Source organism: Nannobrachium achirus, assembly GCF_963921795.1.
Source record: "Nannobrachium achirus genome assembly, chromosome: 11".
Taxonomy (NCBI): Eukaryota; Metazoa; Chordata; class Actinopteri; order Myctophiformes; family Myctophidae; genus Nannobrachium; species Nannobrachium achirus.
This window is the reverse complement of record NC_137820.1, coordinates 44791652-44808584: the sequence shown is the minus strand read 5'-3', so window position 1 is coordinate 44808584 and position 16933 is coordinate 44791652. Positions and strand designations below refer to the sequence as shown.

The 16933-nt window shown below is 43.0% G+C and overlaps 1 protein-coding gene across 1 annotated transcript in view; it reads right to left on the bottom strand.

Moving 5' to 3' along the window:
- LOC308294364 (teashirt homolog 3-like) overlaps nucleotides 1–6233 on the bottom strand; it is a gene marked incomplete at both ends in the record, with an annotated part of 64012 nt that extends 57779 nt beyond the window's left edge. The window contains one exon of the mRNA XM_080737095.1: nucleotides 4016–6233. Coding sequence (XP_080593221.1) covers nucleotides 4016–6233 — 2218 coding nt within the window. The remainder of the gene's footprint in view (nucleotides 1–4015) is intronic.
- Between the last annotated feature and the right edge of the window lie 10700 nt (nucleotides 6234–16933).

Genomic DNA, 16933 nt, shown 5'->3' with positions numbered 1-16933 from the left:
GAACAGGGGTGGTGGGGAGAAAATCTAAAATAAAGGAAACTATCTACATATTTATACCTAGTATATCCGTCTGGTAGAGTACAGCATGTGATGTACATGAGGTTAGACATAAGGTGCATGAGCATAGCAACAGGTATAATGATATTACTGTAAAGTGCAAGAAGAATATCAGCATGTTGCACAGTACATGAGCTTAAGGTGCAGAGTATCAGCGCGTGTCATGTTCAACCACATAGTCAATAAAAGGTATTTCCCTGGTTTACTGTAATCCACAGGTCCATGAGCATTGCCACACACATGCACGCACACACAGAGAGAGAGAGAGAGAGAGAGAGAGGGTTGAGTTTCTGAGAGCAAAGGATATGTGCCCTGTTTGTCAATCAATAGGAAAGCAATTGTCTGGCTTTCAGGGCAGCCAGTGGCCGATTCCAAGGAGAAAGTAACGCGAAATCTAATAAGAAATTACACAGTCCTTTTATACCAGCTTGCGCCTTGTGGAGCAGTTTAGTGGCCTTGTGGAATCCACTGGGAACTGTATTCTGTCTTATCATTTATATTATAATAATATAAATGGTAAGATATAATAATATCTAATCATATTTACATTCACACTCGTTGGTGGTAGATATTCAGGAGATGTTGGCATGCGCTGGCTGACTTCATCGGCTGACTGTCTGTAGACCAGATTTGGTAAAAAAGGCAAACGACATGCACATCCCCAACCCAAACTTGAGCAGGTGCAGAGCGAAGAACAGTAAGGAGAGCAAAAATAAATAAACGCTTGCACACTGAGGGCCTCGATGAGACAGAATCTGCTTTATTGCATCACAAAAAAAGCTGTGACGTTTCAAGCTCAAAGCTCTTCCTCAGAAACAGATGGGGATGTATTATTCATTATTCCTTGTTTTGAGCTGTGGGGGAAAAGCAGCACATGTTGTAAACGTTCCAGGAAGTGATAACCGGTAAGAAATGTTCCAGGAAGTGAGGTTCCAGGAACAGCTATGGCTGTGGTCACAAAAAGTATGAGTTGTAAAGAGTGGAACTCTGCTGTGTACTACAGATGCAATTCCTGCCGTTCTTCCGGCGTTTAGGTCTGTCCCATTGGTTAGTGTGTATCACTACCGGGTGACAGTTGAGCAGTGCTGAACCATGACCCTGTATTCAACCCTAGTGCATGTGACCGACAACGGCACAATGACACTTCGGTCGTTGTCCTAACGCCACTTCCGGGTTATTCCCTTAACATGGGAGTGGATTCGGGTTATTATGACGCTAACCGCTGACTGTCTGGCTGTGTTCAAAAATGGAACCTTCACTGGCAGTTGAGTAATATTTGACGAGTAGTACAGTATTTAAACACTTGAGCTTGCGTTGAGTACTTTGTCCAGCTGCTTTCCAGTAGCAAAGTACTTTTATTGATCCCGTAGTGGTGAAGTGTCCACACTAGTGATGCGCGGGCCGACCCGGTGCCCCCATCCGCCCGCCACGAACCACCGCTGGGGGCCGCGAACCACATTCGCCAACATTTTCGCCTTGGCTGTTGCGCACATACAGTAGCAGCCAGTCAGACACACAACATGAGCAGAGGAGAATGCACAAACAATTCAGCGCGTGTCAATGATCAGGATTTCACTTAAATGTCTCTGTCATCCACACAAGTCTGTTTATAAATACTTTGTGTCAGTCAAGTTATATAACCAGCCAGTCAACGGATACGATTTGAAACACAAATCACTAGTCCACGCACAGCACTACTTTCAGCTGCCGTCTAAAACAGTGTTTCTAAAACTTTCAATTTTCAAGGTCTCCCCTTAACTCTGACTGTGTGGCAATTCACCTTGCCACTGACATACGTTTAACAAACTTGAGTATGTTTGCAATGTTTCCCCCTATGTTTTAACTGACATTATTTCTCAACACAGGGTAAAGTTTTGAGTTGCACTGTATTTATGTTAGAGAATGTGATTTGTTTGTACTGATACATTGATTTATTAATGATGGTATTATAGACTCCATGGTAGGGAGCCAGTTGAACACACCTGAGCTCAATTAGACCTGATAACCTGAATGGTGAACCAGTAGTCCTTAGGCTCATTCTCAACATTTGACATATCGGTACCACCTGGGGTGGCAAATTCTAGTTGTGATTTTCTTATTCCTATACATCTCTAGATTAAGTTTTGATATGATAGACCTTGCAGATAGGTAGCTTAAGTGGTGTTATCAGCTGCTAAAGTTACCATCCCCTTTGAAAAATTGCATTTTAGACACACATACATATCTTTTTATTAGCTCATGTCCAGGACATATTGTAATGTTTTATATTATATGTTTGGTATCATTTTTAAGGGGACACCTTGAGCTTTCATTCAAGCCCTTTTGTGAATATGTATGATAAGTAGAGTGGTCACTGGAGCTCTTCAAACCTTTAATTAATAAATGAAATCACAATTTCCGCCTAAACCATATATTTTCTTTTAGTTCTGTGGCATCAAGAAACATCAGAGACACAAAACACAACAACTGGAATACTGACATAACCATAAGGATTCAGTAAATGTATAATTTACCCATAGTATTTCATTTTGAGGTGGTAATTTTCAGCCTTATATTAAATAAGCACTTTTTATGAGAAATAAACAGGTCAATTAGGCCTATATGAAAGAATAACACTAAACCTCCCTAAACATTGATTTAGGTTTTCAATTGATTCTGGTACCATTAGGCATGCTTGAGAATATCCCAAAGTCCAGCAAAAATATACTTGCCAGCAATGCATAATTTCCAAGATGGCTGCCGGGAGTATTTATCACCTCTTGAAGCATTCACTACTGCTGTTCAAAATAATCCTTGGAACTCATCATTCTTAATATCTACATACTTGACAGCACTGCAGAAAAGGTTACAGATACAGGACATAGAAGTAGTAGTACAATAATTACAGACAAATTACAGTATGAAAAGAAAACTTTAATATGATACAAACATAATGTACAACGCATACACTCATCCTGCCTGGTGCAGGGCAAGAAGACCGCCAATAAAATTAAAATAAAGTATACAGATGTATACATTCTATACAATCATCCTGTGTGAAGTAGAACATATAACAGAGTAAACAAGGCAATCCTAGTTAAGACATCAGCACAAGTCAAACCACATGTGACATATCAGATGACAACAGAAAGAATGTTGCAATATAACACTTAACATCATAGTCAGAGAGGGTCAGTTACTGTATAGCCCCTTACAATAATTGTTTATTAATCAACATCTTCATCTTCATCTACTTCTGAGTCTGTCAGCTGTGTAGTGGACTCTTCCTCACTGCATTGGTTGCCACATGTTTGTAATTTGCACAGGTTTGTGCACTTCAGTCCATTGTTGAGACATATGCACTCTGGTAGTTTGCATGACCTCAGACACTTGCAGGATAGAAACTGCAGTACAGCATCTGGTGCTGGGGAACCACGCATCCACTGTATTTCCAGTTGCCCTTCGTCATTTGTGGTCCACCCATGGTTCTTGGGGCTTGGTACAGCTGGCTGGGTTTGAAGTGACCGTCTCCAGATAGCAGCCTGATAGTTTGCACGAATCGAATGCATAAACAGGCAATCCTGACATGGTGGAAGCTGGCTGGACTCTACCTCCCCACGTCTGGTACAGAAAAGTTGGTAGCGAAGAAGATTGACATCTGTGGTGTGCGTAGAGGGTACATACATTCGGCAAGTGATTTCTTCCAGCTTCTGGAAGAGCTCTTCGGAGACAGCCCAAGCACGGCCAAGCTCAAGGAAGGCTTCTTGGTATGTCCTGTCTGACCTCAATTGTTTAAAGGTCCCCATTTTTCCACGTCCTGCAAATGCACTTACAGTATCACAGCCGGTGAATGCATGCATGCCAATCAAGGCGCCAGTAACATCTTCACCGAGTGATTGGCACAGCTTAGTGATGTCCAGAAATCTTGTTCTGTTCTGTGTGCCACATTTTTGGTACAGGGGGCATGGGATGTCCTTACTGAACCCGAGAGACAGCACCAGAACATCTGTGTCATCAGCTATGATGATTGCTGCCTTGTAGCCAGACTCTGCTGCATGGAGAGCATGCAATAGCATGCGGGTGTCGGCTTCCTCCTGAGAAGATCTCAGTTCTGTTACCTCCTCCCATTGGTCCTTGGTGATTTTGAAGCAGACTTCTTCACAAGTAACATACAGTGTCTTGCCTTGTAGTTTATCCCTGTGCTTTTCTGTGCGTTTCCATTCATCCACCAAAAACCTGATGAGACTGGCTTTGTTGGAAGCGCTGCAGAGAAGTTTCCTCCACTGCTGGATATTGTGGCCAGAAACAATGTTTTTGAACTGGATCCCTGTGTCTGCACCTCTGTTTGCCCTTTCAGAATTTTTTATTGACATGTCCCTGTAAACATCAAAGACAACATCAATCCTTTCACTGTCACCACCTTCATGTAGGACCTTGGCCAAGGTAGATTCTGCCAGCTGTGCAAATGTCTTGTCATTCCCTTTCAATTTTTGCACAAGGCTCATTCCATCGATGATGGTTGCTGAAGGTTTTGGGATTGCTTCTGCTGGGGCAACACTCTTCTCCAACTCTCTTGCTAGAGTTGCCTTGTTTGTCTTACGAAGTGATCCATCCCCATTAGCCAAGGTCCATGGCACTGGTCCCAGGGGATGTGCCAACACATCTCTCATGTGTAGTTCTCGGCTCTGAGCCACCAGAACCATGTGGCCAAACAGATTCCTATCAGCCTTCAAAACGACTTCCTTTGCTTGCCCTTTGCTGCGTGTTTTTTTCCCGATTTCTGAGAATGTTTTCAGCTTCTTCTTTGTGATCTTGTCAAAGAATGTTGTAGCTGGTGGCGTTGCCTCAAGACGTTCATGTTTGAAGGCTTGATAGGCTTGCTCTCCTATCTTATGAGCATCAAGTAGGTCATTAGCAACATCTGGAGGGGCAACAGTTGCTGTTGACAAGCTGACAAACTCAGATTGGTCTGGACTGAATGGATTCAGCCAGCAGTTCTCCAGGATATCAACAATGGACTCAACATCAGCCTCATCTCTTCTGATCCTGGGAAGCTGTAAGTCTGGATGGTTAAATTGAGTATCACCTTGACCCACCATCTCCCTCAGCTTCCTCAGGAAGGCACTGCGGTACTCTGAGGTTAAGTAATACTTGCAGACAGCCCCAGGCTTGAGGCTGAAGCCTTTTGTTCCACCAGATGTTTGGGTGTCCTTGTTGACAGTCTCCTCGATGGTCTGGTCAACAGGAATTCGTCCAAAAGGATTTATTTTACCAAGTTGGACGGAGAATCCTCCTTGCAGGAAGTGGGCATGCACTTCTGGGTGATTTTCAGGTAGCTGCGTCATTGAGGCATAATAGTATGACAGGTAGCGGGCATAGTTGACCTTGTCATACGCAAAACACCAAGGGATCATCTTTCGGATGCATGCAAGGTGCAACATCCAGTTACCTTCCCTAGACGCACGAATTAAGCCCAGCATGATGTCTGTCATATCCAGGTAGGACATCCAGAAGGCAGAAAGACCCTGTTGGTTTCGGAGAGAGTCAAGGTAGATGTGGAAAAGCTGTAGAGTGAGGGCGAATGAATCTTTTCCAAGAAGCTCTGTCAGCGATGCCTGACAGATATTACCTTTGAAGCTATCAATGCTCCTCAGGGCTTCTTCCATGTGGCACATTTCTGTTGGATGTTGCTCCTCAAGCCACAGAAGAAAGCCTTTCCAGGCGAGCCTCATCAATGCTTCATATACCAGCTTGTGCAACCTGACAGCTCGATTATACCTTCTGCCCTCCATCACACCAGCTACTGACCCCTCAGCAACAACACCAGACTCCACACAGAGGTCCCTCAACCCTGCATCTTGGAATCGTTTTCCCAGAATGGACAGCAGATTGCAAATGGTGTGGAACACTCCCATCCTGATGATAATGTTCTTGAACTTGTCATCATGTTTCCACATTATCTCAGCTGCCTTGGCATACAGTGCTTGATCAAACACACAGACAATCGTCTTCAACTGCAGGGACTCCATGATGCCTAATGTTTGGTTTAGCACCTCATATACAGTAGACAGGTCTGTAGCAGGAGCATTTATTGTTGGCAGGTAGCCTACAGTGTCCTGGACCACTGTGACATTGTTGCGGACCTGGATATTGAAGCCAGTCCAGCTGCTCACAAACTGGGTTTCTGGGGCAGTCATTCGAGCAAGTAGCCAGACAAGGTTCTTTGCCTTTGCCTCCTGGACTTGTACAGTAGTGTCAGCATCTACACTTGGGGTGTTTGGTGGCCCCACTCTCTGTCCCGAATTGTAGGTAGGTAGTAGCAATGTTTTGGGGCTGATACTCCTCTTCTTTGACTTGGTGATTGTAGGCATGATCCTTTGAGGTGCATGTCCAAAGACTTTAGCCTGGACAGCTATGCCATTGACTCTGTGAGAGGTTCCTGCTCCACTACATGTTTCCTCTAGCCGGTCTATGTTGTCATAAGCTAGGGTGGTGAAAACATTTGGGTAAATGTTTGCTGGTAGTGGTAAGTCGTCTTTTGACAGTTCCATCTTCTGCAGACACAGTGCTGTGTCAATCTCTTCAAACTGTGAATGGGACACACTATGTCCAAGCCGGTTCAGAGTGTGCACCAATTCAGTGTTTCCTGTCAAGGACTTCACAGCAAAGGGCAGAAGTACATGTTTTGGTGGCCTGATTCTGCCACAAGTGACTGCAAAGACAAAATCACTGCCAAAGGAGGTGACAAGTCTTTTTACTCTTTCAGATGGGTTTACTGAGTTTTCACTCAGTAATGTTCTCAATAACTGACTAATGGATTCAGGAATTAAGAATTCACCTTGTTCTACATCAGGTGGCCAGACTTGTTTGGTGTCTAGTTTTTTAATATCATTTCTCATCTGCAATGCTGCCTTTGTTACAACATCATCAGAGTTCAGAGATCTGGTATCTTGTAGTTCTTTTTTCAAGGAGAATACTGTTTTGGCAAGCTGAATCATTGATAAGCTGTCTGGGTATATAAGAAGCTTTCCATTTTCATCAGGAAAGATATGGATGGATCCGCCAAGCTCGGTTTCCATCCTACGGCGGAGATGTTTCTTGGTTGAGTCCTTGATCTGGCTGACACCAAGAGACTTCATGGATGATTGTAGTCTTAATGAGAGGTTTGCCATGGGTAATACTTCTGGATTGGGGAAGAGTTCATTCCTAATGTAAGAAAACAGTTCCTCATATGCTTCTTTTTCAGCTACCTCATACTGTTTTTCTGCATCTCCACTTTCTTCACTTGACTTAGAACAGGCAGCAGGTTTCTCTTTTGTGTATATACGGTAGCAGGACCTATGATAATGCCCCTCAGCAGCAACAAGCTCTCTACTAGTGATAGCAATCATCCTCTGGTCCATTTTTGTGACTGCTGCTTTTCTGATCCGGTCATCTGCTCGCAACTCTGAACATTGTACAAGAGGTTCCCTCGTCTTTTGGCCCTTAATATACTTGTTAGTTTTTTCGCAGAAGATACACTTCTCATCATACACTACAGATTTGCTTGGTGCAGATCTAGATGGTCTTCTTGAACTTCCTTCTGCTGCTTCAGGGGCAGATGCAATTTTTGATTGAGTGATGGAGTCTAGGGATTTCTTCAATGTGAAAATACTACGGCATTTGCGATGATACTGCACTGGTGGAATTTCTCCCTCACACAAGTCTTTGGCTAAGTTCAAAATTGGGAGATGTTGTCTGATTTCCGCAGCCCTCAGCAAGGTTTTCCATGACTCCAGGTTTTGGGGTGACACCAGGTTTGAATCGGAAACATCATCAGAGCAGTGGATGAGACATACCTTTTTCCTCAGCAGGTTGCTGCTGCCTTCAACTGAAGTTGGATTCATTATTACACGATCATGTGACTCTCTGAAAGAGACAAATGGATATTTAGTTTTTAAATGTGATTACCACCCTTGATTAGCTTGTAGATCTTATATTTTTGGCTAATCTGAAGATTTTGTGTAGAGAGAAAAAAGTAGCTATTATGGCACTATGAGTATGTGTACTCATTGACATATAGCAAACACTCTTCATTTTAACATAAACATTAATGTTCCTTTAATAAAGGGTGAAGTGTGAAACTGACAAGAAAAGGTCACATTCTCAACAAAAAAGACAAGATCTACATTATTCAAATCACTATGAATGTTTTTTAACCAGCAAAAGGTACAATGAAATAATAATAATGTTACATGAAATATCTTTTAACCAAAATGTCTTCACATTAACACAAATGCAAATAAAACTCCAAATGTACTCACACACACAGCCTCCTTGAGGTCCCATCAAGTAAAAGAAAATACACAGTCAAAACAGCTGCTGCCTTCAACTGAAGTTGGATTCATTATTACACGATCATGTGACTCTCTGAAAGAGACAAATGGATATTTAGTTTTTAAATGTGATTACCATCCTTGATTAGCTTGTAGATCTGATCTTTTTGGCTAATCTGAATATTTTGTGTAGAGAGAAGAAAGTAGCTATTATGGCACTATGAGTATGTGTACTCATTGACATATAGCAAACACTCTTCATTTAAACATAAACATTAATGTTCCTTTAATAAAGGGTGAAGTGTGAAACTGACAAGAAAAGGTCACATTCTCAACAAAAAAGACAAGATCTACATTATTCAAATCACTATGAATGTTTTTTAACCAGCAAAAGGTACAATGAAATAATAATAATGTTACATGAAATATCTTTTAACCAAGATGTCTTCACATTAACACAAATGCAAAAAAAACTCCAAAATGTACTCACACACACAGCCTCCTTGAGGTCCCATCAAGTAAAAGAAAATACACAGTCAAAAGCATCTCCTTATATACTTTGCCAGATAAAACATGTGTGGCTTATGAGCCATGATCAAAGGTGTACAGCAGGTTGAATAGAGGGTGACATATAGGTCAACGGGACCTGGGTCAAGATAACCTAAAGATCTAAGACATAAGGTCACAATACCTTGTTGGCCTTTTGAAAACATGAACATGAAAAATAAATGCATGTAACATTACAGTAGACCTACAACTTTAGTTGATGCCCTCATGTAATGAAAAAATATATAGTTAGTCTCAAAATAAGTCTCTAAACAATGAAACATGCTTCTTTAAATACTCAAGCATATGCATATATATTGTCTATGTATTTTCATAACCCTTAACATGTAGATACAAATAAAGTTAGATTGTTCTTACCCAGCTGTGGTGACAGCTGTGTCCCATTCAGCTTTGATTCCTGAAATAACTGCTCCAGCACACCCAAATAGGCCACACCCACTTCATCAACTAATTTAATTGGAAATATGGTTGTTTAATTTATTTAAAAAAAAGTAGCAGTGTGATATAAAATGACTTTTAATATGATACTGGCTCTCTGTGTTCTTTTTGGAATGAATGAAAATCCGCCTATAGAGAAAAATAACAAAATGGCAAAAAATAAAAAAAGCTACTCCTATGGAAAGTCTATCATATTTTAATTTACTTATATTGACCCTAAAAACTATTTAGTATAGGTAAGGTTTTGCCACCTCAGCGGTACCGATATTTCGTCGAGCCCAAGGACTACAGACCAACTCTGGGTTTGGGAAATTGGGGCTTCTAAGATGTGTGCATGTAATTATAGATATTTGATTAACTATTTGAGTAATGTGACTGTAAATGTGTTTCTGAATTGTAATGTCTTTGGACATGGAATGAGTCTGGTTTATAGGCTATATAGTTGTGGAATCAACTCAGAATTGGTACGGTCCAATGGGAGGGGCTTAGCCTTTAAGAGGGAGACCTGCCATTGCACTGAATTCAGTTACTTTAGAAGTGTGGGAGAGAAAAGAGCTGTTACCAATAAGCCCTTTTGCAAATCCCGCCCCATTCTGCCCTGTTACTATGATAGGACATTTGACCCTGGGCAGATTGTTTTTATAGTGGCAGTGAATGGGATTTTTTTTTCCCTTCATAGCCTCATTACAGCTATATAAAGTACCAAAGGAAAAACATCTAGGTGATATTAATAAAAAGGGAAGACAAAGGTACAGTAGTTACATTGCAAAACAGGGGGTTTACCCGAAAATATATGTTTTAATTTGTTTAATCCCAGTGGGACAGAATCCTCTTTGCAGATTCTTTTATAGTGGTAGTGGATGGGATTTTCTTTCCCTTCATAGCCTCATTACAGCTATATAAAGTACCACAAAAAACACATCTACGTGATATTAATAAAAAGGGAAGAAAAAGGTACAGTAATTACATAGCAAAACAGTAGTTTTCCCCCCGAAAATAAATGTTTTAATTAGTTTAATCCTCTGGATCAGAAAGAGAATAGACCGCGCATTGCATCCTGGGTAGGAAGAGGACAGAACTATAATCCTAACCTCACATAATAGGCTGGCTTTTCGTAATTCTGCCCATTTAAAATATATGTACCCAATCGTGACTCTTAGACCATTGATATGGTCCATGTGAACTAGTTTGTTGAAGCTTATTCATTATGATGAGCGAGATCACGGCCGAGATCGCGGCCGTACCGGGCGATCGCCGTGTCGCGCACTGCGGACAGTTTTGAAAGCCACATTTAACATTCTCCACTGCACAAACTCCACGCCCGATGCGTGCCTCCTATTTCTGCTCCGCTACGCCTAGCCCCCCCCCCGCACCCGCCTCCCCGCTCCCCCTGCGTAGCTTGCGTAAGCAAGCTTCTCTACACACAGACAGACGCAGTCGCACACTCGGAAGAAAATGGAACGAAGAAAAAGTCCTACTGATGACAACATGATGCTTTATTTACTATAGACAACTTTTTAGATTTTGATTATTATTATTAGCCTACTTCTGTCATAATCAATTTCGGCCGCGATGCGACGCATTTAGCACTCGGAAGAAAATAAAAAATGGGAAAGAGAGGCGCTTCTCTGTGAACAACAATAATAAAGCTAACTATAACAACAACTGCCGTCCTGTTGTCCTGCTATCATCGATAATTAACAACAACTGCCGTCCTGTTGTCCTGCTATCATCGATAATTAACAACAACTGCCGTCCTGTTGTCCTGCTATCGACAACATGACGCTTTAGTTACTTTTTAGATTAACTCTGGGACATGTCTATAGTAAATAAAGCATCATGTTGTCATCAGTAGGACTTTTTCTTCGTTCCATTTTCTTCCGAGTGTGCGACTGCGTCTGTCTGTGTGTAGAGAAGCTTGCTTACGCAAGCTACGCAGGGGGAGCGGGGAGGCGGGTGCGGGGGGGGCTAGGCGTAGCGGAGCAGAAATGGGAGGCACGCACCCCCGATAGCAAAAAGTGAATGTTTTTTTCTGGTTGGCCAGTCAGGGAGTCTCAGGGACCAATCAGAAGGCTGACAAACGGTCTATTGCTGACTGTGTACAAATGGAACTAAATGAACCCGTTAGGGTCCATTTGGTTCCATTTGTACATGTCAGAGTAACAGACTTGTATGGGTCAATTAGACCCCCCTAAAGGAACCCACAGAGTCCCTGGAATCCACTTTGAGAACCACTGGTTTAAAATGAAACAAAACATCTTGAAAACAATCATGAAGAAATGTGAACAACTTGGAATATTCCTGAAACATTTTAACAATACAGATCTTGCATGGGGTCCCTGTCACAACATACTTGATCATTTGGGGGTCCTTGACATGAAAACATTTGAGAACTACTGATGCAATAGTGATTCCATGCCGCTATACACTGATGTGTAGCCGGCAGAGGCGCGACCGCGGTTTTCTCGGTCACCCTGAGCGCAACGGTGGGGGCCGATGGGCAAGGAGGGTCGCGAGCTTGATGTATTTATTAGACGTATTCCATAGGAAAAGGTACATGACATGTTGACATCATTACAGTAAACTAATATTATTGATTCACTTGATTAATAGTGTAATATGTACATGTTAGGAAGCATATTTGGAAAAGTAAACGTGTATCAGAAACCGACTTGAGAGAAAGAGGGTCCACGCACACACACATTCAAACGCGCACAGCCGCACACGCGAATGCACACACGCACGCACACACACACACACACACACACACACACACACACACACACACACACACACACACACACACACACACACACACACGCGCACAAGTCGCACATCATTGATCATGTGACTGCAGGGGTCCTGTTATATCTACTGTTATTTAGAGGACATGTGTTTTTTGTGTGCTACCCCCCCCCCCCCCCCCATGTTGTTAATGTTTGAAGCAGGTCTTTATTCTTTTGTTACTGCGGGTTGAGTTGAGTTATTGAGTTAATTTACAGTTTGTCCTGAAAATGTGCCCAAGACTATATTGAGCATAATCATGCAAACACAGGTGTGCACGCACACACACACACGTCTCACGCATGCACGCACGCACGCACTCCAAAAAACTGAACATAGACACACTCTCAACACCTGCCTTTGGTTATGTGGAGCACATGTTTTTTGTGTTTGCTTTTGTTTCCAAATTGGTTTCGGAGCAGTGGCATCAGAGAAAACAGCTTATTGCTTAACAAACAAAGGAAAGGGCATTTTTTTGGTCTGCCAATCTGTGTGTGACTGTCTGTGTGTCTGGTTTATTATCTCCACCAGCCGAAGGCATGGGGGAGAGTATGTTTTCGCCTCCGTCCGTCCGTGCGTCCGTCCGTCCGTGCGTTCGTCCTCGCAGTTTGTTACCACTTAATCTCAGTCGCCGTTGGCCCGGTCGCTGCCAAACTTAGCACACACACTCCCTGGATGCCAATTCAGAACCTCTGCCCCACATTTTTCACATGGGCCTGTTCTAGCACCACCAGGAGGCCAATTTGTGCAAAACTACCTTTTGGCCAGTACTCCTACAGATTTTGGCCAGATTTTGGCCAGATTTTGGCTGAGATTGTCTTTCAAAGTTTGTAAGATTGGTCCGTTTTGGACAAAATGCCTCAAATCACAAACGCAGAGTGAAATTAACATGAAATCGCACACACACATTCCCACTAGGCAGAGGAAGAAATGCCACTTCAATTTCTTTTAAATCAGCCTCATGGTGGCGCTATAACAGGCCAATTTGTGGTTTTACCTATAACTCCACCGATCCGTTTCAAACTTTGTAAGCGCACTCCCTAGAGGCCAAGGAAAAACCCTTTCCTTGCATTTTCCACATAGCGCCACCAAGAGGCCGACTTATGTAAGACACATTTATGGATATTACTCCTTCAGATTTTACCCAGAATTAACACAAATCAGTACACAGTATCTCTACAGTCATATGATCAAGACGGATCTCTCCCGTATTAAATATTCCATCTTGATTGGCTAAGATTGGCCTCCAAACTTTGCAGGATTGATCCGTTTCGAACAAAATGCCTCAAATCATGTCATGAAAGGTCTAATATTGGTGAAGAACACATGCCACCCTTTTTACACTGGCCTATTATAGCACCACCAGGACGCCTGGCCTGGTGGAGACCTGTGCTCGGAAGAGCACTGCTTCTAGTTGATCACTGAGATAGCAATGACTTGGATTTAATGTAGTAAACTACTTTTGCCATATCTTAGCTTGCTATATATTTCTCCGGGAGGTAGCTACAGTGTAAAGCTTCATTTCATGCAGTAACTTGTAGCTTATAGGCTAGGCCTATTCACTCTCCAAGTAGCTTGATTCAGATCCCCATCTCAAAATATTTAGTTCCAGGGACCCCCAGAAGCAAAATCTGAGTTACAAAAAAGTACTTGTATTCGAGCTAGTATATCTACTATTTTTCTATAGCTAAAGTATAACATAATTAAGGCCCCTTCACCTTGGGCCCTAGTAACACAGTCCCACTCCCCCCCCCTTGTGACGGCCATGAGGCTGACACATCTCCTCTTCAGGTGTGGTGCTCCCTCCCAGACACAGAGCATCAGCTCCTACAGGCTGACATATCTCCTCCTCAGGTGTGGTCCTCTCAGACACAGACCATCAGCTGTGCAACCCAGCATATTCCGCTGCCAAGGCTAATAAATGGCTCGTGTCACTGGTAGTGTCAGTCTATCGGTTGCTCATTTTGAGTTTGTCTGGAGGTTGGAGGGAGGAGAAGAGCTTTGCATTCTTGTCCTCTCGCTCTTGCTCAGTGACTGGCAAAGTCCTGACTTTATTGATTTCTCTCTTCGGTGCTCTTTGTCAAAACATCCAACTACGGACCTTAAAGACCTCCACTGTTGCAAGACATATGCCTCCCCCCCCCACACACACACACACACACAGACCAACACTCAGCTCTGGTACTTTGCTGTCGAAGGTGTGTGTGTGCGTGTGTGTGTGAGTGGGAGATGATTGGAGAACACTGTCCACAGCTTCTGAAGCTCTCTCTCTCGTCTCTCTCTCTCTCTCTCTGTTCTGACACAGAGAAAATATTATACACTGACTGGCTCCCATTGAATCCACGTTGTGATTCATCGCCCAATTTCAAACTGCCAAGCAGCTAAATTGCGCCAGGTCTGCCAAAATTCATCCCGGGAACACGCAGGAGATGTGAAAAATTAAATGTCATCGTGGCACAGTGGAAAACTTTCACCTCTCATCGAGCAGAATATGCTCGCTTCATTCTCCGCTGATGGATGGCGGCCCGCGGCTATACTTAACCTACTTAGTAATGTCACGTACCGCAGAATGTGTTTACTTTTGAAAAATAGCGAGAAAACATAAACTCTATCAGAGCCTGACATCCACGCATTCTTCCTCCAAATAAAGTGGCTTTTTATGTTGATGCGGGGATGAATTTCCCCCTCTCATCAGACTTGTTTGCTGTATATCACGCGCTAACGCTGGAGGTGTGTAGTAATGCGAGTCGCGGGAGAAAGACAGATGCTAGTTTTCCAAATACTAAAGGATAGCTGTTGAGACTGGGCCGCTTTGGACGGGAAAAAGAAAAGGAAAAATGACTGGAGGGCTCACGAGCTGGGAGTGGTTATTATTCTTTCGCAAAATGGCAACTCCTCGCGTACGTGCCGCGTTTGAAGCGTTATCAAGGAGCGTTACAGGCTAACGCCACGCCACGGTTATTATAAGCTGACGTTTCAGAGAGGAAGAGGAGGGGATGGAGAGAGAGAGAGAGAAAGAGAATGCAAGAGATAACAGGGGCATCAATTGGGTATGGCAGGGGTATGCAGCTGCCATACCGTGGGTCCAGGGAGGAAAATAATAGTTATACCTTTAAATGTAAATCCATGAATGTCTCTTTGTCTATCTGTATTATGTTGTTAAATTACAGTAAAATAACTACAAAATTTTACAAAATGGTCACTTTAACAAGGTATTGTGGCACGTTTACTAACATGCCAAGTTTAGCTGCACTTGAACAACCGTTCCAGGCTGCCATATCCAGCCCAAGAAACCGTAGAAACGGGGAGGAAATAGAATGTACTTCTTAAGGTATGGCAACATGACTGGTGTCTTGCACGCGTGCAAAGTGCAAGACACCAGTCATGTTGCCATACCATAGCTTTTTCTGAACTGACGCCACTGAGAGATAAGGGTGCATTATTGAGCGTGAAAGAGAGAGAGGGAGAGAGAGAGACAATGGGCTGAAAAGAGGAGAAAGGAGCAGGTTTGAGGAGGTACAGGGAGAGAGGAGGTAGGAGGGCTGAGCGATGACTGGCTACTTTAGCAATTAAAATGTGGGGCAAAGACACAGAGGCTTGGTTTGACCGAGGGACTGCACCATTCATCATCCCAGCTGCCACAAAGCAGCAGTAGATGGAATCTTTGATTTGAGCTTCACAGGAACATAAATCAAAATCCAAACCATGGCCTGTCAGGGCCATCGCCAGAATAACCCATTTGAGAGAGAGAGAGAGAGAGAGAGAGAGAGAGAGAGAGAGAGAGAGAGTAGCGAGGCAGAGGGGAGGTAAGGCTAGAGAGAGTAAAGGTAGTTACTTTCCTCGTTTTACACACACACACACACACACGCACGCACGCACGCACGCACACACACACACACACACACACACACCTATTTCGTCACTGTCGGGCAGAAACCTCGTATCTCCAAGTTTCAAATTTGTAATTGTTTTTGCTTCAAATTTATTTGCTTCATTATATGGCCATCGCACAAAAGTAGTGAAAACAGCCGATCATAGATCGGCTGTTTTCACTAGTTTGAATCATTTAAAAAATGATAAATACAAAACTAACGGTTTTGGACATACAAGGTTTCCGCCCGACAACGACGATTTGAACTTCAGATGCAGCTGCCTGCTCACACTCGCGCACAATATCCAATCCAGGGATCATTGATCATGTGACCGGGGTCCTGTCAGTGGCCGGTGGCCCCGCCCTGCTCCCATCTCCACCCCCCCCCTCCCCTTCCTCGCGCCCTCAGATACAAGGCAGAGAACAAGGAAGTGAGGTCACGCCGCGTGTACACCCATCCATCTAAATAGCATGACAACGACAGCTAATAAATCATTCATTCATTGTTTAATCTATTGTCTACCCGGGCAAAAGTCATGCGGCTGATATGAAGACAGATTTGCCCCGTGCAGGTGGGGCTCATTGCAGTGAGTTATTTTTTCTCCTTTTTTTTGTGTTCCTGGTTTTCTTATCAATTAGTAATGTGTTCATTATACCTTGGTGCGATTAAAACCGCTAATGACTGAAATAACACAACAAGGCTTTCTATCAAGTCAGTGCTACTGTGATTTAAGCAAATTTGTTCATATATTTAAACTTTTTTTTTTTTTGCCGCGGGGCTACGGGGATAAAAATTATGATCGGAAGTGATAATGCAATAATTCCACAAACGTAATATTACACGCAACTGCATCTAGGAGCTCATTGCATTAACCACTTTCAACCTGTGTTCATATTTTTGGCATGTTGCTATAGAGGCAGT